At 41.8% G+C, this 24,726-nt stretch overlaps 3 protein-coding genes across 7 annotated transcripts; 1 reads left to right on the top strand and 2 right to left on the bottom strand.

Annotated features, from left to right (window-relative positions):
• Nucleotides 1–627: 627 nt before the first annotated feature.
• On the bottom strand, nucleotides 628–16,099 carry abcc2 (ATP-binding cassette, sub-family C (CFTR/MRP), member 2). The gene is made up of 32 exons (XM_068741185.1): nucleotides 16,055–16,099; nucleotides 15,171–15,347; nucleotides 14,114–14,260; nucleotides 13,891–14,031; nucleotides 13,600–13,722; nucleotides 13,396–13,451; nucleotides 13,059–13,314; nucleotides 12,798–12,976; nucleotides 12,119–12,296; nucleotides 11,592–11,846; nucleotides 10,977–11,042; nucleotides 10,570–10,707; nucleotides 10,332–10,478; nucleotides 10,163–10,247; nucleotides 10,013–10,079; nucleotides 9,784–9,910; nucleotides 9,349–9,525; nucleotides 7,475–7,642; nucleotides 7,120–7,303; nucleotides 6,873–7,008; nucleotides 6,560–6,662; nucleotides 6,234–6,453; nucleotides 5,328–5,482; nucleotides 4,651–4,806; nucleotides 4,330–4,529; nucleotides 4,115–4,241; nucleotides 3,916–4,017; nucleotides 3,405–3,548; nucleotides 2,733–2,891; nucleotides 2,476–2,642; nucleotides 1,772–1,966; nucleotides 628–1,227 (listed from the first exon to the last, which is right to left on the bottom strand). The coding sequence occupies exons 1-32, from the start codon at nucleotides 16,097–16,099 to the stop codon at nucleotides 1,098–1,100; spliced, it is 4,710 nt and encodes a 1,569-aa protein (XP_068597286.1). The 3' UTR covers nucleotides 628–1,097.
• A 2,488-nt stretch (nucleotides 16,100–18,587) lies between these two features.
• Nucleotides 18,588–21,080, bottom strand: cutc (cutC copper transporter homolog (E. coli)). Of its 4 annotated transcripts, none has more exons than XM_068741347.1 (9): nucleotides 21,007–21,080; nucleotides 20,808–20,900; nucleotides 20,622–20,681; nucleotides 20,326–20,535; nucleotides 19,758–19,793; nucleotides 19,430–19,563; nucleotides 19,314–19,341; nucleotides 19,128–19,233; nucleotides 18,588–19,008 (listed from the first exon to the last, which is right to left on the bottom strand). In XM_068741347.1, exons 2-9 carry the CDS (start codon nucleotides 20,875–20,877, stop codon nucleotides 18,897–18,899), a joined length of 756 nt encoding a protein of 251 aa, XP_068597448.1. In that variant the 5' UTR covers nucleotides 20,878–20,900; nucleotides 21,007–21,080; the 3' UTR covers nucleotides 18,588–18,896. The 4 variants fall into 4 exon arrangements, with proteins under 4 accessions (XP_068597448.1, XP_068597449.1, XP_068597450.1 ...); XM_068741348.1 differs by having other exon boundaries at nucleotides 20,808–20,878; nucleotides 21,007–21,071; XM_068741349.1 differs by having other exon boundaries at nucleotides 21,004–21,065.
• Nucleotides 21,081–21,513: 433 nt separating this feature from the next.
• On the top strand, nucleotides 21,514–24,726 carry cox15 (cytochrome c oxidase assembly homolog 15 (yeast)). 2 transcript variants are annotated; one of them, XM_068741309.1, is made up of 9 exons: nucleotides 21,514–21,591; nucleotides 22,090–22,247; nucleotides 22,354–22,476; nucleotides 22,773–22,959; nucleotides 23,091–23,258; nucleotides 23,355–23,436; nucleotides 23,658–23,812; nucleotides 23,956–24,069; nucleotides 24,150–24,726. In XM_068741309.1, exons 1-9 carry the CDS (start codon nucleotides 21,517–21,519, stop codon nucleotides 24,279–24,281), a joined length of 1,194 nt encoding a protein of 397 aa, XP_068597410.1. In that variant the 5' UTR covers nucleotides 21,514–21,516; the 3' UTR covers nucleotides 24,282–24,726. The 2 variants fall into 2 exon arrangements, with proteins under 2 accessions (XP_068597410.1, XP_068597409.1); XM_068741308.1 differs by having other exon boundaries at nucleotides 21,517–21,591; nucleotides 22,087–22,247.

The raw sequence follows: 24,726 nt of genomic DNA, 5'->3' as shown, positions 1-24,726 counted from the left end.
GACACTGAGGTGTTTGTTCTACTTATGTTTTATGTTTCTGAGAGACACTCATGAAAGAAACTTACTGTCTCATCCAGCCCCAATCACAATGTGACTGTGTGTTGGTTCCTCATAAAACGTGCTTCCACAGATGTGATGAAGTCCCCCTTTCACTCCTTCACTCCACTTCAATGCAGTAAGACTGTACTGAGATCTGCTAGAACACGTCTCTCTTGTTCTCCATCATTCTTCAATGTTTATATATATATATATATAAATAAATATATATACATTTGTTTGTATGTGAAGCCTTCATAGGAATCTTAAAACTTTCTGAGCTGGTTACTCTTTCATTTTGAGACCTTTAAAATATACTCCTAATTCTCAAAGGTTTCTAGAAAAACCTTTATAGTGTACAAGTTTAACGGCTTTGATTGCAAAGCTGACATGGGTGGTATTCTGAGCAGTGTGTTTAGTGGGAACTCAGAGTTTGTTAACCTTGCTTGTTGGAATACCCACTGATGTGCTAATTAAAAACTATATGGAATTCATTAGCAAATAAACAGCAATAATCAGAAGTGTCAGCTTGACCAGATATTTATTTGGTCTAGAATTAGCTCCAGATGAATACAAAAGGATATTGGCTGATAAAGAAATCCTAGATAAGTGAATGCAGATACTTTCACATGACAGACAGTCGCGATTGTAGAAAACATAAATGAAAAAGTATTGCTGGAAATGATATCAATACTATTAGATGTGTTTCTACAGAGAGAAATTGGTGAACATTTGGTATAATGAACTTGACAAGGCTAGCTTCTCCCTGTTTTTAATCTTCATGCTAAGCTAAGATAAGCAGCTCCTAGTTAGAGCTTCATCGCTACTGTATGACCATGAATCTTATTTACGTTTTCATTATTGTTCAGTATTATACAGTATTAAACTCGAAACCATAAAAACTCATATCAAAATTATTTACAGTACATACTGAACATGATTTTTCAAAATGTCCTGTTATAAATATAAATAGTACAATATTTTATATTAAAGTACAATCCAACCTTTTTAAAATCAAACAACATAATGCAATTTATGGAATCAAAACTAGAAGTCCTAAATCAGAAAGCTGTGATGTCATCTTGGGTTATCCCAGCATCCTTTGCCATGTTATAGAAGTGGCCTTGCTTTTCAAGCAGATTGGCCGGTGAATCAAACTCAATTATTTTACCAGCACTGAGTACCATTACCCTGCAGAGGATGAAAACAGTCAAGAAAATAGCCTGTAAGTAGCAGACAGTAAATGTCATTAATGACACTGGAGGACCAGACAGACAACACTCTGCTAAAATGTGAAGGAGATGGATGTGTGCTCTGTGTGCCATATGATTCAGCTCCAGACCCAGGATTATTTCTTTCATTTTTAAAATGTATGTATTGCACTGGGTGCCATAATAGATCCTGGTTTGATGAAGGTGTACACAGCGAGACTGACTTGGACCTCACCACTTGTCCTCCCAGAAGAGGCTAACTTACTCCTGAAAAACCCTTAATGATTAGTTTTTGACACGGGGGTTATGTTGTTTTTATGTGCACCTACTATAAACTGGAAGGAAATGCACCATGTGGAAAAAGTGCATTGATTAGGTGTCATACTAAGTAATATATGCTGTAGGTCTCACAGCAAACAAAACCAAACAAGTGAGGAGGAGGAAACAGGAAAATTACTTTCTAGTGACAGGAGTTAAATGAATGCTGAAACAGACAATGTGCACAGAATATGTATTTATCTCACCTGGAGCTGTCCATGATGCTGTGCAGGCGGTGGGCAATGGTGAGGACAGTGCAATGGGAAAACTCCTTTCTAATGGTGTTCTGAATCAGGTTGTCTGTTTCCAGGTCAACGGCTGCCGTGGCCTCATCCAGTATCAAGATGCGAGACTTCCTCAGCAGTGCTCGGGCCAGACACAGTAGCTGTCTCTGCCCAACACTGGCAGGAGAGACACATGAACATAAGAGTGTTGTTAAGCTGTGTGAGTGGGATATGCTGATGCTCCCTTAGGCCATGCAATCGCCACTATTGAAAATACAAGACCTTTTTCAAAGAATGTTGGAGATAACCACAGTAATTATAGAATTAATCTGTTGATTAGGAGTGCTTGGCCAATTTGATTATATGAGATATCATTTTTAAAATGATTTATTTCCATCACATTTGAAAGAACTCTTGCAGGAGCAAAGAACAGTAAATAATATAGAAAACAACTTAAGGAATAAAGTCTATTGTAGAGGTTGTATACACCCTATTTAGGAATAATTGTGGCAGATCTACACATTATTAGATAGATCGATGCAGGGAATCCACAATTCATAGCAACCAATCAGCTTGGAGTGTCGGAAGTTGATTCATGACCCAGCTGCAAGTAAAGTTCACTGAAAGTGAAGTTCATGATAACTGTCTGAAAAAGTGGAAGAGTAAAGATTCTATTTATGGCAAACCTGAGATTCTCTCCCCCCTCTGAAACCTCGTATTGTAATCCTTGCTGTAGCCCCGCAACATATTCCTTCAGATGAGAGAGCTCCAACACTTTCCAGATGTCCTCATCGCTAAACCTGTCGAACGGATCCAGGTTCATCCTCAGGGAGCCCGAGAACAACACTGGATCCTGCGTCCACATGGTGGGATTAGACTGCAACATTCAAAACTAATTGCTGAGAGAGTTGCAGTGTTTAATGTCTTTGTGCGTGCACTGCACCTGAGGTATGATCGTAAGCCTTCTTCTGAGATCATGCAGGCCAAGTGTGGAAATATCCACCCCATCGATGAGGATACGACCTTCTGCAGCTTCAATGATTCTAAACAAGCAGTTGGTCAGGCTTGATTTCCCAGCTCCAGTGCGGCCCACTATACCAATCTGAGGGCAGAGAAACATAATGTCGGGTCATTGGCTGAAAGTCGTGAGTCTGGAACGCCGGCATTTTGGAGATCGGGAGTGAACATTTTATGAACCCGTGTTTTTTTGACAACTGGTTCCACAAATATAAAGAACTGACCTCTTTTATTTAGAGTCAGTGCTAAAATTGGTCCATCAAAGGGTTAATATAGTGTTGCTAGCAGCAGTCTATGGGCGAGAGGCAGGGTACATCCTAGACAAGTCGCCAGTTCATCGCAGGGCCACACATAGACAAACAATCATTCACACACACACTCACACCTACGGACAATTCAGCGCAACCAGTTCACTGCAGTTGTGTGTTTTTTTGTGTTGGGAGGAAGCCGGAGATCCCAGAGGGAACCCACGCAGACACGGGGAGAATGTGCAAACTCCTCACAGAAAGGCCCCAAGTTGAATTTGAACCTGTGACCTTCTCGCTGTGAGGCAACAGCGCTACCCACTGCACCTATGTAGTGTTGATCAGACACACACCTTCTCTGTGCTGTTAATGTCACAGGAGATTCCATGCAGCACCAGATCTAACTCAGGTCTGTAGCGGACCTTGTAGTTTTCAAACTGTAGTCTTCCTTCCTCAGGCCACTTCTCTGAGGGCCGGGTGTCGGTTATCCACTTCGCCTGTTCAATGTTGAAACACATGGGAACAGGTAATCTGTGAAACATGTCTGTTCTCGATCAAAGCTATGAAACCACGTCATTGCATAAGAGGATAATACGAGCACATACAAAAATAATATATATACGGTATATACTATACTATATTTGTCCGAAAAGCAAAACAAAAAAAAAAGTTTTTTTTAAAAGTTAATCACATTTACTGGAAGGAGAGGAATCGAAGGACTGTTAAGCTCAAATCTCAACAAGTCTCCGAAACTATCAGCAACAGAAAAGCAAACTCGGTTCTAAGCGTTGAAAATCAATGCAATTAACTGAATGTAAAAATGTGCAAACAAAGTCATGTTCAAAGAAGGTAAAGTAAACGTGCCTCATTCTCCAGCTCACTGTATTCAATCACTCTCTCCACAGCGACTATATTGGTCTCCAGCTCTGACGTCATCCTCACCAGCCAGTTGAGGGTCTGGGTTACCTGCAAAACCTCTGCATTACCCCTGCATCTGTTATTGCCTTTAACATTATTGATCTGCATTGCAAGTGATGAGAACGTGCATGTGTCGGTCACTGACGTTCAGAGAGTAGGATATTGATAAGCCAACCAGACCGCTGTCCAGAGTGTCTCTGGATAAGACAGCGAACAGGGCTGCGAAAAACACCACCAGGTTTCCAACAGACTCCAGACGGATGGCGAGCCATCTGGAGAGTGAACGACAAACATCACCGAGGCGCCCACTGGGAAACTAAGGGCCTTGAATTAGTTGATGAATGGTGGCTGCAGTTCAACCTGTTGGACACTATCCACGGGTAGACACTCATGAGGTTTGCATCAATGGTTGTTTCGTTGTGCTTAATGAACCGCTCTTGATGGCCGTAGGCTCTTATCACTGACAGGCCCGACACCGTCTCGCTGAAATGTGAATATATCGGAGAGCGAGACACCGAGTCCAGCCGACGCAGCTGTCTTGAAGTCGCCACATAGAAGCGCTAGATGACCAAGATAAATGAGGAAAAAGATAGCGTGAGGTTCAGCCAGGGTTGTCTCTACATCTGGAACTTGTTTCTTTCTCAAGCTTGTTTTCTGGTGTAATATTTTGATCACTTTTACCTGTACAAAGTAATAGATCACGGCTAGAGGAATGATGACCAAGGCAAAGAAAGGAGTGGCCAGGCAGATGACGAACAGGGTCCCCAGCACGCCCAGCAGACACAGGATCCAGGGGCGGAAGGACTGCGGGATGGCTTCGTCCACCGTGAAAATGTCCTGAAGAAGCAGCCAACAGTATGTATCAGTCAAATAGCAGTTAGTAATGGTAACTGATTACAATGCCCTCAAGCATGAGAACAAGCTAAATCAGTGCTCCAGTACAAGTGAGTTCCATTTCCACCGACACCTGTAGTGAAGCTGCAATGGAATCGCATGAGGAAAAATATCAAGTTAATGTCTCCATGGAAACAAATTCTGCAGCCATTTAATAGAGACATTACTTTAATTTCACAGTCCTGAAGATTGTTCCAATATTTCCTGGGCTCTGACTGAGGTGATCTCATACAAGTTAAAGCTTTGAGATGCAGGACTCTCAGTCATCCAGCTCATATTAGATCTCTGTATTGATTAAAGTCAACTGGACTTGGAGGGAAAAGCTGGAAGACATTTTTCCTCTCATCCAAGAGAGTTCCGAGAAGCCTCTTTCGAGAAGCAGATATTAAAAAAAAACAGAAAATAAAAAAGAAAGAAAACAAACTAGATCCATTTTGTACAATCATCATGATGGTAAATCTGACCTTGGCAAAGCGGTTGACCACCCTCCCGATGGGCGTGGTGTCAAAGAACAACATTGGGACTCGCAGGATGTTGTTCAGGAGACTTGAATGCATGATGCGAGACGCGTCAATCGAAGCATTGGCCAGGAGCAGAGTGCCAATGAACACAAAGAGGCCTGCCACAAAAGCAGAGGATTCTTGTATCATCAAACTCTGAATACCACCAGAGCTGCCTGGGGCTACATGAGACAGATCTCAATCTCTAGATTCTCTAAAATTAGAACAGATTTTAAGAATCACAGGGAAGAAAACCCACAGAATGAACTTCCTAATACTGTGTATAATCTTTGTGATATGACCCAACAGACCAAAAACATTATCCCACTGTAAGGTTAGTTCATAAGCATCGTCCACGCAAGCCTTGCGTGACATCTAAAAATAATTCACACCGCTTTTGCTGTAAAAGAAATATTTGAAAATGTTGCAGACGTCTATTATGTAGTCCAAATTTGAAACAACAGTAGTCATTTTGGCATAAATCGGTGCTCTAGACAGAAGGTTAAAGGTCATAGTATTAAAATAAAGGATTTTAAACCTCACACAACCATCTTGAGTTGTCCGGGGGGGAACACGGATCTACGTTTTCCATTTGAACACAGCACAAGCTACTAGTTAATATCCTCATGGCTCCAGTGCAACAGATAAGACACAACATTAAAAAAGCAATTCCTCTAAATCTCAAACTTTTACTTTAACACAATATAAAACAAGTAGAAACTCAATGTGCAGGACGAGATATTATAAAACAACAGAATGGCAAAGATCAGATATTTTTCCTTTTTCCTTTAACTCAAAGCAAACTCAGGGAAATTGTAAAATAATTTGAATAATCAAAAAACAAATGAGGGTAATGGCTGTTCAGTTTACCCTGAGCCACGCCCAGGACTCCAAACACCCCCACCCTGGTATCCCTCTTCCAGCTGGGGTATGTCGTTTCATTGTAGTCCACTGCATCATTGGTCCAGTCGCTCAACCAAATGTTCTGACCGATGAAGGCGGCATTCTGGATGAAGTAAACTACGAACACCGTAAATGTATACCACCAGCCCATTGCACGCATGTACTGGAGGAACACCGAGAACTTCACCTGGATGCAAGAGAGAAAAAAAGCTGATGTAAAAGTTCAAATTTGATATCTTTGTGCTGATGAAAAACCGCTAAACCGTTTAGGATGATCTTAGACATTAGGTTACCTGTCCTGTTTCCATAGCTTCCTTGTCAATTAGTGTCTGGCCTTTGTTTGATTTACCAGCAGCTTCAGATTTTTCTATGGAGCTAGTTTTTCTTAGTTTGATGCTAGAAAGTAGAACAGAAGGAAGAAGGATGAAAAGATCCATAGAGAAAGAAAAAAATACTGTTCCTAGATGAAGACCATGAATATCGTGAGGCAATATTTTGGACATAATATGTAGCCGTGCGTTTCCCTTGCTCCTGCGCCCTACGCTGCCCTTCATATTAATTTACAAGCAAACCTTTTCTTTCTACCGTTTCCCACTTGTAGCTAACCTGCCGTTGCGTTGGCTGCGCCGGATGCTGTTTTCTCTCTTCAGTGTGTAGGAAACGGTTTCCTCCAATGGCGAGTCGGGTTGAGTGTCCTCTCTCTCTGGAATAAGCTCCACCTCTGTAACGCCCTGGCTCAAATCTGGATAAAAATGGCTGCATATTAAACATGGTAATACATTTAAAAAAAAGTGTAGAAACAGTATTGTGATATTTTGCACAGCTTCTAGTCCAAAAAGCGGTGAACTGCTACCAGACTCTGGCTCCGTCTGTTCATTCTGTCCTTTGGCATACGTGTCTAGAAACTCAGAAAAGGCCCCTTTGCTGGCGCGGAGGCTGCTGTAAGATCCAACCTCAGAAACCACTCCATTCACCAAGACCACTATTTCATCTACATACGGCAGGAAGCTCACTCCATGAGTCACCAGAATCCGAGTCTGTTGACAAATACACAACAGGTCTCAGCAGTGAAATCACTATTCACGGCAAGCATTGAAAAAAGAAACTATACAGCAGTTGTCTACCAGTTGGTCTATGCAAGTATAAATCATCATATATTCATGTTTCCAATATATAGCAACTAGCATTGAAATGAATTTAGTACAGACCTTGTCTTTAAGTATTCCATTGGGTCCTATCACTTGGTCAAAGAGATGCTTTCCTACATGAGAGTCCACAGCAGACAAGGGATCATCTAATAGATAAATATCAGCCTCACTGTAGACTGCCCGGGCCAGGCTGACCCGCTGCTTCTGACCCCCAGAGAGGTTGATGCCCTGGAGGAGAGAGGAGGTTATTTTCCCAGCCACATCCATTATCTTTGCTTTTTGGTTTATTCATTCATTCATCCATGTTCATCACAGGGCCACACACAGACATTCATTCTCACACATATGGACAATTTATTGAAATCAATTGGCCTGATTAGTCATGTTTTTGGTGGTGGGAAGAAGCCGGAGAACCCGGAGAGAACCCAGAGAGAACCCACGCAGACAGGGGGAGAACGTGCAAATTCCTGACAGAAAGGCAACAAGTTGGATTCAAACCTGCAACCTTCTTGCTGCGGCAACAGCGCTTACCACTTCGCCACCGTGCTGCCCTTTTTGGTTTATTTATTTTAAATTTGAAGGATTGTCTGAAAATACTGTATGGAATTCCGTTAAACTGGTGACAGGATGGTGTAGGATAACTGGAACACACAAGTGTAGGATTGTTCAACCTTTGCAAAGACAGGGGCTGTAATTGTTGCCATTCTGCTAATAAAGCTAGCATTAACTCTGTGTATTTGTACGCCTGCATGCACCACAAGTTGTCATTTACATTGATTCTTCCAGACTCATATAATGTGGATGCATAATGTGATGTCACAGTAAGGTTGAGCATTGCCATTTTGGATATAAAAGGTTCAACCATTCACTTCCCGGATCTGGGTTATGGTGCATATCCCAGCTGACTGTGGGTTGTGGCCAAGTACACCCTGGATAAGTCACCAGTTTATCACAGGGCAATATAAAATGTTATCACTTCATAATTGTATCCTATTAAATCTCTGACTACTGAAACCTAAACAGGTCTTTGGAGATTTGTGCCAATTCTTGAAGAAATTCTTACAAGGAATTTGTGAGATTTTGTTTTTACAGGAATGGAACTGGCATATGTACACACACACACACACACACACACACACACGCACATGGATGGATAACCACAAAATTACATTTATCTGACAGATTTCTCTCTCACAGTTTCATGTGAAGAAAACCAGTTTCAGAGTGAATGCAAAAACCGAGGTCATGAAGGGCGATACGACCAATAATCGGAATAACTCCACACCAGCGCGTCCTCTAAGCTGTGCGCGCGCGCAATTGCGCACTGCTGATGCGGTCTTCGCGCAGCGAAAATCTCCACAGTGCACAAAAACAAAATCCAACCTGAATTGAAAATAAAAGAAACGCGTAAAAATTCATCCTGTGCTACTTCTCAATGTGAGCCAGTGAGTCACCGATGACCGGCTGCTGCAGCTAACGATGAGTCACGTGCGTTTTTACGCAGCCAATCAACGTCATCGACGGGCGTCCTCATGCGCGGCCGCCACAGGTGTTTGAGCGAACTCAGCGGCGTGGCCGACGTGGAGGGAAGACGCGCTTATGATGCGACGTGCTGCTGATGGAGCGCAAACAGAAGAAGAAACGGTGAGACTGGGGCAGATGTTTTCTTTTTCGAGCGACGCACGTTTTCCAGAGGATGAAGGAGGAGTTGTCTGTTTTTGACGTCCAGGCACTGAGCCCAGGCGTCACATTTGTCCGAGGGTCTGCTCAGGGAGTTTGTGTGTTTGCTCAAACACATGAAAAATTAGAGGGAACATTGCTCCACGCGTAGATTTATCCACGAAAAGAAAGATGTTTCCAATGTGTATAAGACATAAACAGCAACAAAAACTCCCATAATTTAATTACTGAACCCTGAAATCCACAAGTCTTACTTTCTCTCCAATCTCAGTTTGGTCACCCCCAGGCAGCAGCTCCAGGTCCGGAATGAGAGCACAGGCCTGGATCACGCGCTGGAACCGCTTCTCATCATGGGCAGAGCCAAAAAGGATGTTATCCTTGAGAGTGGCATTCTGGATCCACGCTTGCTGTGGCACAAAGGCAAGGGAATCCTGAAGAGAGGGACATTAAGAGATGAAAAAAGAATTGCAGAAAGATTACTGACATTTAGTGTCAGTACAAAGAACATTTGTAAATAATAGGCTGTTCCACTCAGACATTGTATTCATGTTTTTGATGAGTGCAACCGGCGTATTAAAAAGACAATTTTTCAAACTGAGTGTTAACAAAGTGAGTTGAACTTTACACCTTTTCTTGGCTGCATACAACAAGACAGTAAGTTAAATATGAAGACAGAAATGAGGCATCACCTTAATGTGGACAAAGCCTTTAGTGCGATGCATCTCTCCCAGGAGCGCCGAGATGAGAGACGACTTCCCTGAGCCTACAGCTCCCACGACTGCTACAAGCCTGCCCGGCTTAATGTCCAAGGACACACTGGAAAAACACACAGACAACAAAAATGTAAATGAAATACATTTTGAAAAAAATACAACATTTAATAGCCATATCATTTTATGTCTGATTCAACAGACTGACTTTTTTAGCAGAGGCTCAGCATCTTTTTCCCAGGCAAAGGAGCCATCACGTATGCTGACGGCAGAGTCTACGAGACAAAAACAGACCCACAGAGAAATAAACAATAGATACGGGAACTGCACAGGTGTGAATGGGGATGGCTGAACGTACTGAAACTGGGGTCGTGTTTCACAATGTCACTTTCAAGGTCATCGCCACCAAGAAACTTCTCCAGACGCTTCCTGGACACTGTCGTCTAAAGCGTCAAAGAACAGCTCAGTGGGCTTTTAACACAGGTTTTTACAATGCATGCATGCACTGTGGACTTTGATTCCCTTACTTGCACCATGGTGGCGATGAGAATGGGCAGCAAGGCCAGGGGAAAGCGCATGATGTTGAAGAGTGCGATTGAAGTGAAAGCTTTTTCAGCAGTCAACACATTGTCAGTGCTCACCCATACAAACACTCCCAATGTAACCAGAGAAACCTGGAGAAAGTAAAGACAGAAACACACACTGAGAACACCGTTGACCTAAATTGCTGCTCATCTCTGCAGCTCGGCTACTTCAGGGACTGACCAGAGCCGGAGCACACTGGAAGATGAAGGTGGAAACAGAAGCCAGGTACGCAAACTTCTTCATGACCTTCAGTTCCTGGTCTCTGATATGTTCCACATGCGTCTGGAAGGATGGCTCCCATGCATAAAGCTTCAGAATCTGGGGGGAAGTGAAAGACAAAGGGGAGGAAGAAGGAGCGTTGTTCAGGATGCGTACAAGGAAAGGCGGGGGAGGGGCAGCATTCTTAAGCCATGGGTGGTAGGTGTAGAATAATAGAAGTCACTATGGACCAACTTTTCATCTTGTCCCTGAGGCCCAACAGCCTTTTATCTGAGGAAAGCCTCTCATGTTGTCGCCAACCTTTTTTTTTTTTAAAGAAGAAGGGGACAAAGACAGTAATTGTTGAATCAACCCAGTAAATATCTCACCTTTATCCCATTGAGTATTTCATTCATGACTTTCAGTCTCTCGTCTTTAAACTTCATATTTTCTATCTGAAAAGAGATTGTGCAAATCAGTAAGTGCAGGCATGTTAAGCATTAGAAAAAAACAGTGAGAGAAAAAAAACATATACAGTACCGGTAATACTGTAATGTAATGGATTGAAAAAAATATTTTGTATTTTCTCAACACCTTTCTCTCATCAACACGTGAATATCTGGTTTAATGTGAGCCAACTAGACAAGCACAGCTAAAGAAAGGACCAGTCCCCGATGCCTGCTTCAATACCTCATGTATATTTGTCATTGCTGGAGAAATATTGTTGTCTTAAAGTTCTGCACAAAAATGAGCACAGTTTGCCCTAAAGACTAGAACCATAACTTTAGATGAAGTGTCTTATACTGTGATTGTGCCGTTGTTGGAGTGAAGGAGCAGATGAAGGTTGTATTTTGCTGTTACATTAAAACATCACAATTTAGAACGTTGAAAACTTATTGTGTGGGAAATAAAATGCTTTTCCTTTCATTTTAATGAGTCTTAAGTTGTGTAGGGTCGTATTCTGGCATTCCATCGATCTTGCACGTGCGCGCTTTTCCTCTGACCTGGATTTTTCTGGCTTTGGATGCTATCAGTGCGTTGATTGGCACCATAACCACCATGACTGCCAATCCAGCCAACACAGATGGCCCCAACTCCAGCCATAGAAAAACAATGGACAGCAGGATCTGCAGCGGGCACGACCACAGCAGGTGGATGAAGTTGGTGATATCGTTGAAGCGCTGGGCGTCTGCTGACATCAGGTTAACTGTTTCCCCAACCGTTGACTCTTTACGAGCTTCATTAGACAAAACCATTGCCTTGGAAAAGGGGAATTTGGTGGAACAAAAGACGAAGATGAAAAAACAAAAAAGGAGGAATTGTTAATGTTAAACATGATGCCCTTATAAATAAACAAACATTGCTCGGGGCATTTGAAACAAAGCTGCAGGTGCAGTTATCATCATGTCCAACCTCACAAATGAGATGTTGAAAATCACTGAAAATCACAGTTCAGGGTCAAAACTCTCAGTCGTAACTGAGTAACTGAGGTAAAGCGAAGTTTTGTTTGAATGTCGCTCACGCTTCTTACCTTTTTGTACACAGTAGCCATAATGGCAGTGCGAACCTTCATCCCCAGCACGAAGCAGCGCTGGAAGTACTGCTGCAGGAAGATGGACTGCAGAATGCTAAGGAAAAGCAGCAGCACTGCATACACATACCCTTCCCAGGTATGCCTGGATTTATCCTGAGTGAAGGAAATCATCATTCTGGGAAAAGACAAGAGTTTAGGTCCTGGGTTGCTCTAAATATGCCACTGTCATATTGACAGCATCAACGCGCATCAGGAATTTGTAACCTGTTTCTCTTTAGTATTGAGTGACGTGTTAAGGCTAAATAGTTAAACTAACAGATGTACGACATTCACAAAGACGGTAAACATTACTTTAAATGGGAACGTATCAACCTCTGTTTAAAGTTACCGGGGCGTAGCCTTCTACTACACGATGTGAAAATAGTGTTTAGGGACCCTGAGTTCATGATTGCTATGAATAATGATAGACTTTCATTCCATCAGCCAGCAACAATAAAATTAATCCTGTTATGATAACTGCTGACGCAATGTGACTTAGCAGATTCAGACTTGCTTCGCTATGTCAATTATGAAGACTTCAAAATAGGTCTAAAAATATATATATATACATAAAATTGTACCGTAATCACAAACTAATCCACATGGCAAATAGCTGCTTACATAATAACTGACTCACTTCAGGAGTTGAGGACTTGCAAAACCCAGCAAATCCTGCAGAAGCTTGAAGAAGCCCGATTCAATCAGAATCCCTTTAAAGGACTTGTAAATGGTGGTAACCAGCCATGAATTGGGATAATCCTCTTCCTTCTCTTTCTTTTTCTTCTTCTTTTTATCTCCTTTTGTTCCCTTTTCCTCCTAAAGTACAATATCGTTTGTGAATGGACACAAAACATAGAATACAAAAAAACGGTTTGAAATAATAAATCAACATCTTCACCATCATCAACACGTCCTGACTGACTCCTTTCCCCAGAACATTGGAGAGGTCATTTTGGCAGGCCTCTTCCTGGACTTTGCTTCTGTCCTCATCCTGGTTCTTCTTCAGTCTGTCTTGGTAGCGTACTCGCGCTTCTGCCAGCTCCGACTGCATGAAATGCTGGAATCGCTGGTTGATGTAAGTGGTGCCATCTTTCTCTTCCAAATCCCACATGTCTTCCTGAACTAGGGGCTGCTTGTACCCCTTGAACACCATGCTGAAGAGACAAGGAGATGTTGGGGATTACGGCATCCATGGGTATTTACTAGAAATGTTAATGTTGCAACTTTAAATTCACCCATTAAACCAGTTGAAAGTGATTCTGCTCAGAAACGCTGCTCCTACCTCTGGATTCTGTGGAGGAATGAAATAAGAGATCAATATATTATGTCTCCGGCAGGATGAGGTAATATAATGTTCAATATTTCATAATTCTGACATTATTATGGGTTTTGAAATCAAAACAAAAATAAATAAACATTGAAAACAGGTACTTATGCACATTTTTCACACGCTGCTCTACTTCCGGTGGGAGATCAGCCACAGCAGAGAGAACAAGAGCAATCAATTCCAGCCCAAAGGAAATGTAGAAAAGGCAGAACCGAGGGATATCACTGATCTCTCCCTGATGGACACATAAGAGTAAAAAAAGAGGCTGAGAGAGATGAAACTGCAATGCATTACTCATAAATATTTAAAGCTGAAGTGAATCCAGTACAAGTGCTCCATCCTGCATCACTATAAAACTTTTGTGCTGCTTTGCTCCCAAATCAATCTTATGTGTCATTCATACCGACTTGAGTGCCTCCCGTATTTGAGTCTGGAAGGGGAAGATGTCACACAGAATCAGAAGCAACCAGAAGACAAAAAGAGTGGCAGAGTCGACAGCGCCTTCCCTCTGCCTCACGCCTTCCTGGCACAAAAGCAAAAGGACCTAAGAAGAAAATACACAAACATAAAAAAAGGCATCTTTCCGTCTTGAGAAGAGAATAAATATGGCGCCCTGCTGTATTTACCCACGTGACAGCGTACAGGACAGGGTTTGTGTAGTATACACCAGGATTCTTCTCTGTTGAAAGTGCATTTTTGTTTGGACCAAAATCCTCTCCTAAGGTGACTGCTAGGCCCGCGACGGCAGCGAGGAACAGCAGCGATACCACGAGCTGAGGGAAAGAATCACGGAAAAGAAAAAGAAAGCAATTACTCATAAAAACAACTTAATCTCTTAAAGGTACCATATTATGCAAAATGCACTTTTTCATGGTTTTCAAAAAACCCCAAAAAACATCTGCCCCACCTACCAAAAAATATTTCCTGTGAAGCAGTATCCAGATTTGAGGCCCATTATGATATCATAGTACAGGCTTAGAGGCCCTCAGAGTTTGGTGCATATATACACACACACACAGTGGAGGTGTAAATGCAAAAGGGGCGTGATCAGAAAAGCTCCTTTGCATGTGAAAGCCCCAGACACACAGATGGTCTTTGATCAGAGGGCATCCTATGATAATGATCCGACTGGCATTTTAGACAAGAAATTATAATGGTGTATTTTGTAGACGTCACAATGGTAAATAAATTAATTACAAGTGTATAGTATTTGACTTTTAAGTGTTTGTCCACCACAGTGGGAAGCTTGGTACTATAAGAAACGTCTTCACGTCAAATCTGTGTGGAGTCAAGTCAGTCAACTATATTGTCCAATATGCAACACAACTGTGATTAGGAAAAGGAAGTATCTTATGTCTGATTGTAACTAAAGTACTTGTGTTTACTCCATTCTCATTTGTTGAGTGGAGCACTGTTGCAAATAGAATTTTCCTCTGGGATCAATAAACGTATCCAGATTCTGATAAACACGATTTATTAATCTAAGCATTCTTTTTTTAAAATATGTCAGTGATCTACAGATTTAGAAAAATATAAACTGATACAGTAAAAGGAAAAAAAATATCTATTGACTCTTAGATCAAACATTTCTTAAAAATACATACAAACGGTTACGCCATTGTAAAAAAAATGGCGTAACCGTTATTGAATCAATTAGCATGTGCTTCTTGTTTTGTACATCACCTGTTTGGAGAGGTAAAGCTTGGACAGGTGGTCTCTGTTGACTTTTGTCTTCCTGTAGAAAGACACAATGTGCCAGGGAGCACAGAGCCACAGGAACCCCAGGGGAATCCAGACCAGTACCGTTTGCTCTACACACACCGGAAGATCTGGGTCTTCTCTATTCAGATAGGAGGCATTCTGCGTCACAAGCACAAACACAAAAGTATAAACCGAAAACTGACATGACAACTTTGCTGCAATGGTAAGATCAGAGAAAAGCAAACACATTCTTCTCCGTTTCCCCAGAGCCCATTTTCAGATTACACTGCAGGGACACAGCAAACCTGAATGAACCCTGAGCCTGTCCTTCCTTACAATGCAGAGTGGGGCATAGGTCCGGTCAATCAATCAATCAATCAATCAATCATATAAATAGTTCACAAGGAACAGAAAGCTGCAGCTCATAAACATGAGTAGTGGTGATCAGATATGCCGAGTCATGGCATGTCACATGTTTGCTGGGTGCACCATGTACAAGGGTGAAAAACTTCCAGATGAACGTTTATAATCATTACCAAATCATCATCAAAGCAAAACTTACGTTTTAAACAGATTCTGCTTTTCATAAACTATTGGCTTAGCCTCTGTCCATCGTATTTGTTTGATATACACTAAAGAAACAGATAATTTGAAAAGCATGTACAAAAACACAATCAAACAAAGGTAAAGAAGCTCATATAGTCAGATTGAGCGGGGCTTATAATTATTGCCTTTGTTCTCTACCATATCAGTACTTGGTCACATCTTTGCACATCAGAAGTTATAAAAGCAAGTCACTGACGTAAAGTCAGCTTTGGTCCCACCGCGTCTCTCCAGCGACACTGATCCTGGCTTGTAGAACTCACCCAGAAGACAGATCCACAGAAGTCGTCCAGAGGTGCAGCACACATGATCCACGCGGACGTTTGATGTTTTCCGTTGCCGTTAGATGAGTAGCCAACCAGAATCCTCTCGCCTGCTACTTCAGTGCTCTGAAAGCTGACGCACGCACAAATCTCCCCGTCCGCCCACACACACACACACACCAGAGAAAATAGCAGGACGTGTTGCGGCTTTAAGCAAAACGACTGTGGAGAAAATCAGAGTGCCGAAACCTGTTTTAATTTTTGCGGTATAGAGGCAGATCTTTAGGGTTGTCCTCTGTGACTCAGCTGATTCCTGCTAGAAACACGCTCATGCGGCGCTTCCAATGGCTGAATGACTAACTCAGCAGCCACAGATAGGGTCATTGAGAAAACCGAGTCTGGCACCAACCCACTGTCACTCACGTCTAAAGTTCAATATTTCAGGCAGATCCCTCCTTGTTGGATAAGAGAGAGGGAGAGAGAGAGAGAGGGAGAGAGAGAGAGAGAGGGAGAGGGAGAGGGAGCCGACTTGTTCAGCATCCCTCTGCTGTGATCCTATCGTAGAGCTCAACACACCCAAATGCGTTTTCCACTTATCCTCTGCATGCTTTTCTCAAAACAGGGAAATGTTTTCAGGATCCGAGTCACATCTGATTAGTTTCAGGCAGCCAAGCGTTCAAATGAGGTCACTGTGGCTGCTCAGTAAAATGAATAAAATGGTCAAAAATGACTTTGACAGCTCCTGATGCTGCTGAATGTGTGGATTTTTTGTTGCCTTTCCAGTTCCGGACAGGATAGCAGGTTCACGCCACACACACACACACACACACACACACACACACACAGAGACTGTATACGTGGGCTGCTTTTTGAAAACAAACAAACTAAACCTTCCCAATGAAAGAACTTGCTACCAGGTGCCGGTTCAAAACATGAACTAACCATGAAAAGCCACCGACAAAGTGGAATCTTTGCGTTTAAACTGAATTCTCAGCATGACCTAAGCAGACTTTCACAGTGTAATCCATCATTCATTTACACGGTTGCAATTATATACTTTTATTAGCGTGTGTAAAGTCTTTCATTTATTATCATAGTCATAACCATACAGTCTGACCATGTGACGGTTAATTTTTGATAGCACCACATGTAGCCGAGTCATGCTGCGTGTAGCCCCGAGGACAAAACGGATCTACGATGATGCATGAGGTTGAGACTGATGCTTTGTGATAATGAACACCCAACAGTCTGAAAGCCTGCTATGAAATAATGAAGTGTGGTCCACAGGGGACTCGGCTACAGCCGGGAGAAGAATCAGCAGCATGGTAAATGAGCAAGAGGGGGGGCTGGCTGGCTGTATTTTTGTGTTTTCTAATGTAAAAAAATATATACAGTATTGCACAGCTAAAGAAAGGACCAGTCCTCGATGCCTGCTTCAATATCTCATGTATATTTGTCATTGCTAGAGAAATATTGTTGTGTCAGCGACACATTATAATTTGGATTATTGTTATAATTGTCTAAGAAAAAATAGGTGGAATAGGTAAAAAAAACATCAGGCCACTAAATTAAAACTATAATGATCAAGTGTTTTATTTGTTTCATTGATGCAAAATAACGTCTCTGCAATGATGCACGCCAACTCCAACTGCAACAATTATCTCTGTGAAAGACAAAACAAGTGTATCCTGCTTTCAGAACAGGTTGGCGTCATCATTAGACCTTAATGATAATTATTAACTATTATGAACTTTACAAAATGCTGTGGGGGTGGCCAGCCAACTGAAGACACTCTGCTGTTGCGATGCCAATTTACTTTGCTTATGGCTCACAATCACTCAGTGAACACAGGTAATCTGCCCCCCCCCCCCGCCTGTGCAGCTCCCACGCACCACAGGTAATCTGCCCTCCCCCGCCTGTGCAGCTCCCACGCACCACAGGTAACCTGCCCCCCCGCCTGTGCAGCTCCCACGCACCACCTTGTGACATTTGACACAAGTGTCCTTTTTTCTTACAATGTATCCTGCTTTCAAAACAGGTTGGTGTCACCATTTGACCTTAACAATGATAATTATTATCATTATATATGAGCAAGAGGGGGGCTGGCTTAGAAAGAAAATTGTATTTTTGTGTTTTCTAATGTAAAAAATATATATATATACAGTATTGTGTATTTACAAGGCTACAACTGAGAGCAATTCACAATCAGAGATTTACAGAGTAAATAATTGATTGAAAAGGTAAAACAGACAAAGGTTACATTAAATCTCTGTATGTATAAATACTTTTAAGTTCAAATATTTACAAGCAAACTCAGCCGCTACCTGCTTGTTTCTGGTCAGAAAGCATGTTTTCATATTTTCATATCTTTAATTTATGAGACTAGGCTTAACACGAAGGCTTAAAACTCATCCACAATTCAAATTTGTGTCAAAGCATCATTAACTGCATCGCTTAATTAAACAAATAGACTAAGTCATTGTAGAATCTGACATTTGACAACAAAATAAACGACGGCGAATTTTGATTTTTTGAAAATGTTTAATTTTGAGAAAATTGTTCCAAGTTCCAGAGTGTCCTCTTAAAAACAATAAAGGATATCACAGTCATGCGTTATCTCCCACGTAGCTGTACACAAATATCAGTCACACATGTGGCAGCTGGAAAAACCCTGTCCCGGTAACAGCAGCAGGACTGATCAGTGCTTTTTCTCACTTTCTGAAGCACAATCCTTTTTAACGTATTTAATCATTCTGAGAATCTACAATGTAAATGATAATAAATGCCATTAATCACTTCTGAGGTATCTATTCTCGCCTGCCATCGCTGTCCAGCAATCCATTCACAAGGTATTTTTGGCTATGGCATTAAGAGTGCGGACTTTGCTCACGTCTGCCACCTTCAGTCCATACTCAGGTGCTGAGAGAGCAGCTCCCATCGACACGCAGGTGTTCCTGCATAGAGACGTCATGAAGAATCAGCCATAGAAGAGGCTATTTGGAAGTTATCCACCGAATAATTTCAACATCAACCCTCTCAGCTTTTAAATGAATCAAGGCTGACTTCAGTGTACCTGAATTTCATGGCAGAATCCTTGCTGGAGCGGGCTGAACAGTGAAATTCCTGAGCCCCAGACCCCTCTAGAATTCTCTGCAGGTTCCTCTCAGTGATACCCCCTCCTGCATTAAAAGACACAAATAAGCAATTCAGAAATAAAATACTAAATAACTGCATATGAGAGATTAACAGAAGTTCTAACCTGGCATGACAGCAATCCTCCCTTTGGCCTGTTGAGGGGACGAACAGGTGGAGATTCCATAAATAGCCACAATGTTCACTTGCTTGTATATGGATGGATAGAATAGAATTGATTACTTGTTCAAATAGGCGTTTGATCAGAGGGAGTCCCTCCAGGGCAGAGGAGTCACAGCCACTTGTCAACACACGCTGGAACCCCAGCGAATACAGCGTCTCCAGAGCAACCACTGGGTCATGAACCATGTCGAAAGCTGCAGCAGGATCAATATCAGTTTAGTAATACAAGTCAAGCCTCAGTAACATACAGAGTATTATTATGTCTGAGCACCGATAAAAAAACACTCTAAGTGGCTTTTACTCCACGGAGCCTTTGTGAGATTTTTTTCCAGTCTCATTGTGGGCAGCTTCAGGCAGTTTATTTTACTAACAAAAGACAAAATGTTACCTCGGTGGAAGGTCACAGGCAAAGGTCGAGCAGCAGCTAGTGAGCAAAACGTGAAAATCAAAAAAATAAATACATTATATTAAATTATAGGAAATGACACACAAACAAAACTACTATTCTACTATTATATGAATGAATGCGTCTATTACTCTTTGCCTTATATAATATTACTGAAACTGTTTAGATTTAGATGGTGAAACATCAAAGCATGCTATGCCCTGAGCGCAATGATGCAACACTGCATTAGTGACAATAGTGCAAAGGTACATGGTCGCTGGCTGCTTTCTGGTTCTGTCTGGAATGTTCTTTCTCCTTCAGTACATAAGCAAGAACTATGGGATGTAAAAACATCCAGCAACAATTGTTCAATGATGACATAATGATCGTGAGAGAATGGCATTTGGAATAAGCCAAATTAATTCACAGCATAAAACGTACTGTGTGTATATCATGAAAATCAGAAATCAGTGCATTGATAATTATAGATCACATGCAAATATAAATACCATTCTTAGACATGTCTGTAACATACACTATTTTGATATAAAAAGGATCATATGGACATTACCTAATAACTCCATACAAAGCTCTGCGTCCACCCGTCCGTCTTCTGTCAGGGCTCCCAGCACCAGCCCATCAGCACCATGGCTCTTCATCAGCGCTATGTCCTTCCTCATCACCTCCACCTCCTGGTCTGTGTACAGGAAGTCCCCCCCACGAGGCCGAATCATCACATAGACAGGGATTTTAACGTACTGTTTCACCACCTCCAGCAAACCTGACAAAACAAATAATAATGTCGTGCTTGATTCTCCGGCTCAGATGATTTTAGGGTTGTGCATGAAAGTCTGAGCTGCAGCTCACCCAGACTGGGGGTGAGACCTCCCTCCATAAGACTAGAACACAGTTCAAGTCGACTTGCCCCTGTCAGGAGAGACAGACAGAAAGATTGTGTCTGAGACAGTTCTTAATGTGTGTGTCTTAATTCTTTTACAACCTGATCACAGCGGTTTTTAATATAATATGTGCGACAGTGTTCACAGTACCAACCTCCTCGTTGAGCATTGACAGCAGACTCCACGGAGTCCACGCACACCTCCATTAAGAAACCCTCGGCCATACTTACAAGACACACAGAAAGAGCTACAGACGGACAGATAGACGGTCTCAACTGGAGATTTGATGTCAAGTAGCTGGCTAAAGTTATGATCATCTAGCAAACGATTTTATCTTGTACAACAACAACTACCTGTCAAATTCAATTCCTGCGAATCATGGGACCTTATCGGTCAAGCGCTGGGAGGTCAGTTCATGTTTGTTTGGGTGGCTGAAGGATTTACAGCGTGTGTTTACAGCGTGTGTTTTCCGGGTAGTTGAATTTGAACGTCGCTGTTCGGCGAGGGGACGGTGCTGTCCCGTACTACGCATCACTATCTCGCAAAAGAGGACGGTGACCGCCTATGCGGGATACGCCAAGATATAAAATAAAACGAACCACCTTGGACGTGTGGTTTCCCTGGAACATTTAACATGAAATATATGTAAAAAAAAATGTTACTTATATTTTTATTTCTATATTTGAATGGTATCATGTTTTCAGTCAAGCAGAAAAAAAACCAATTTCATTGTAAATTAGTTCTGACGTCACGAGGTCAAAGTTGAACTGTGTTAGGAAACATGGCGTTGTAATAGAAGTACTTGCCCGAACTTCATCCTTTACGACAGCACTGCGGGACCATTCCTTCCCAAGTGGACCAAGATGATACTTTCTTCAGTACGCGCGATATATTTTGGCGGATGTAGAAATGCCGGCAGGAGATTTCAGCACAACAAAGTGAGTACATACTACATAGCTATCACTAGCTAGCTAACTTAGCTAAAGCGACATGCATGTAGGTCAGACACTGTACTGCACTGCAGCATAATTATTACACGAAATGTAGATATTTACTAAATGTCAGCTTTATGTTTCACTCTGGTTTCGTTTTCATCTGCGTGGACATTCATATATCATGTTATATAACAGAAAGGGGTTTTCATCTAATAGTTTGGCTATTAGATGAACATTTTTTGTGTCACTTTTGGACTTTAGTATTGAGATACTAAATTGTTCTGTGTAATGTCAAAAATATTGTGCATACATTTCTCCATATATCAGTGCAAAACTCAAATACTTTATTTTTTCCCACAAACGAAAACCAAATTCTGATCATAAAATACAACTAAAAGCATAGGTTTGTTTTTGTTCTGTTAATATATATATATATATATTATCTATGGTGCCCAGTGTTTTAACAATTGCTGCTTCTTTTTTTCTTTATACCTTCAGCAGAGTCCCCTGCTACGCCAATGGCTTTTAAGGAGAGGTCAGAGCTCCACTGCAGCAGCAGGCACCGTCCCCAACTCAGCCACGAATCGAATCCTCGGTCGCTGGTTACTCGGCTGTAGTGGGCTGGTTGTTGGGGCTGTTGTCTTGGGTGGTGTCACAAGGTAACAGCGACATGTAAAGTATTCTTTTAACGGAAAGTGAAGGGTATATGCAAATACTGGTGGTGTTCATGGGTACTTGGGGGTCATGTGCTTTTGTTTTATTCAGGCTAACAGAATCTGGGCTGTCCATGGTTGACTGGCATCTGGTGAGAGAGATGAAGCCCCCCCAGTCTCAGGTGGAGTGGGAAGCTGAGTTTTCCAAATACCAACAGTTTCCTGAATTCAAAATGTAATGCACCACCTTTTCTGTTTATCTTATCAAGACATGCAGTTTCAAAGCCTTGCAGTCATTTTGAAATTGATTTTACCTGTCCTTTTATTTCAGATATTAATACACTTTGAGCTATGGTGTTTTTAAAGATTTATAATTGCCTTGGTAGTAGATTTGAACACAAACTGGCTTATTATTTCTCCTTAAGATAAACGGCTTTCACAGTTACGCAATTGAATCTCAGTATGTTTTCAATGAAGGTATTGGGTCTTAAATTAAATACAAATCTGTCTGCTGTCATCATGTTTTCCCAGAATGAACCGTGATATGACTCTGCCCGAATTTAAATTTATCTTCTACATGGAGTGGGGTCATCGTATGTGGGGAAGGCTGGTTGGACTTGCGTACGTCCTTCCCACCATATACTTCTGGAGAAAAGGATTTTTCACTCGCTCTATGAAGGGGAAAGTGCTGGGGCTTTGTGGATTTGTCTTCTTCCAGGTAAAATGTCATGCAGAATCATGGCGCTTTCATTTTATGCAGAGCAGGTTAGATGCACTTTTCTGATTGTCATGGAGATTGCTGTCACGTTTCTGAAATTCAAGAGCACATGCACGTCTCGTCTCTCCCAGGGCCTTCTGGGGTGGTACATGGTGAAAAGCGGTCTGGAGGAGAAACCGGAGTCTTATGACATTCCGCGGGTCAGCCAGTATCGTCTTTGTGCTCACCTTGGTTCTGCTTTGTTGCTTTACTGTGCCAGTCTCTGGACAGGGCTCACCTTGCTGCTGCCTGCTCACAAGGTTCAGTGTCTATTGTTTGCAGGTCACACACTTATTACAGTTCCTCTTCACAAAGTAACACAGATTTGTGTTTATTTACGGCTTGTATTTCCGCAGTTGGCAGAAACCAAACGGCTCCTGCAGCTTAGGCGGCTTGCCAAGGGAACTGGGGGACTTGTCTTCCTTACTGCTCTTTCAGGTACACATTCAGTATCATGTAAACAATCCAGCACATTTATGTTATTACATTATTATAGCATTGGTTTTTTTCCTTTTCAAATTTGACATTGATATCATGATTATAATCAGGAATTGTTTGGCTTCATTATTCATTTAACAACAAGCAGATATAACAAGCGCACAAGTTTGTGTTTAGTACTTGGGTGTTCTATAATAATCTGTACGTTTGCTTGTACTCAGGTGCTTTTGTTGCTGGTTTGGATGCCGGACTGGTGTATAACTCCTTCCCTAAGATGGGAGAACGGTGGATCCCGGATGATCTTCTGGCATTTTCTCCTACTCTAAAGAACTTCTTTGAAAATCCCACTACGGTGCAGTTCGACCACAGAGTTTTGGTATGTCATTGTTCACACGACAGAGACAACATTTTGGACATTTTCAACCTTGTCATTCTAATCGAATATATCGATTAATGAAATATTTAAAACCCATCCCAGTAGCAGCGTGTACAGGGTCTTCTGTGTTTGTCTTTTTCCAGGCGATCTCTTCTCTGACTGCGATTACAGGTCTCTATCTCTTCTCAAGGAGGATGGTGCTGCCCAGGAGGGCAAAGATTGCCATAAGCCTCCTAGCAGCAATGACATATGCACAGGTGAGCTGTCACTGAGCCCAGAAACATAAAAAACCGGCCTAATTTTCAGCTGTGTGACTCGGCGTGTTTGTGCTCTTCAGGTTGGCCTCGGTATCAGCACCTTGTTACTGTATGTCCCGACTCCACTAGCCGCAACTCACCAGTCTGGATCTGTAGCTCTCCTCTCGTTAGCCATTTGGGTGCTGACAGAGCTCCGCAAGATGCCTAAATAAATACCTGGCCAAATGCAATCCCTGCTAGCCACACGTCAAACCTCTAAGATCAGCGTCATCATGGCGATGGAGGACTTCCGTTAAGCAAATAATTAAATACAGGCATGTAAAAATGAGCCTGTTTTAATTACAGAGCAACAGGATTTCCAGGGCAGAGTTCTTATATTTGGAATGTGCCAGGTTTACTGACTGGTTTTTTTTTAATGCATTTATCAGGATGTAAATTGAATACAAGGCAATTGTTCAACTGTTCAATCATTCACTGCCTGTTTTTTTGAATAAGATGTGGCTGTTAGGATATGTATATGATTATGTATATTTAACTCCATTAACCTTTTCTTGTGTACAGTACATGATGATAAATTATAAGTTAAATATGCGGAATCTTGATGGTTACTTTTTTATTGTATATCTCAAATACAATAAATTTGATCAATTTTGCATA

Source organism: Brachionichthys hirsutus, chromosome 7, assembly GCF_040956055.1.
Source record: "Brachionichthys hirsutus isolate HB-005 chromosome 7, CSIRO-AGI_Bhir_v1, whole genome shotgun sequence".
Taxonomy (NCBI): domain Eukaryota; kingdom Metazoa; phylum Chordata; class Actinopteri; order Lophiiformes; family Brachionichthyidae; genus Brachionichthys; species Brachionichthys hirsutus.
This window is presented reverse-complemented; position numbering and strand designations above follow the sequence as displayed.

What these genes read in the sequence shown, in the direction of transcription:
- abcc2 (XM_068741185.1), bottom strand. Translation starts at nt 16,099, where the DNA reads ATGTGTGCTGCACCTCTGGACGACTTCTGTGGATCTGTCTTCTGG. An exon ending in ACTTTCAACTGGTTTAATGG is followed by an intron (nt 13,315 to 13,395) that starts GTGAATTTAAAG and finishes TTGTCTCTTCAG; the next exon opens with CATGGTGTTCAAGGGGTACA. An exon ending in CAATATCCTACTCTCTGAAC is followed by an intron (nt 4,018 to 4,114) that starts GTCAGTGACCGA and finishes GAGGTTTTGCAG; the next exon opens with GTAACCCAGACCCTCAACTG.
- cutc (XM_068741346.1), bottom strand. Translation starts at nt 20,970, where the DNA reads ATGATCATAACTTTAGCCAGCTACTTGACATCAAATCTCCAGTTGAGA. An exon ending in GCCTGTGACCTTCCACCGAG is followed by an intron (nt 19,564 to 19,757) that starts GTAACATTTTGT and finishes ATCCTGCTGCAG; the next exon opens with CTTTCGACATGGTTCATGAC. An exon ending in GATTCTGCCATGAAATTCAG is followed by an intron (nt 19,009 to 19,127) that starts GTACACTGAAGT and finishes GTCTCTATGCAG; the next exon opens with GAACACCTGCGTGTCGATGG.
- cox15 (XM_068741308.1), top strand. Translation starts at nt 21,517, where the DNA reads ATGATACTTTCTTCAGTACGCGCGATATATTTTGGCGGATGTAGAAAT. An exon ending in GGAGATTTCAGCACAACAAA is followed by an intron (nt 21,592 to 22,086) that starts GTGAGTACATAC and finishes TTATACCTTCAG; the next exon opens with CAGAGTCCCCTGCTACGCCA. An exon ending in TGCTGCTGCCTGCTCACAAG is followed by an intron (nt 23,259 to 23,354) that starts GTTCAGTGTCTA and finishes GTATTTCCGCAG; the next exon opens with TTGGCAGAAACCAAACGGCT.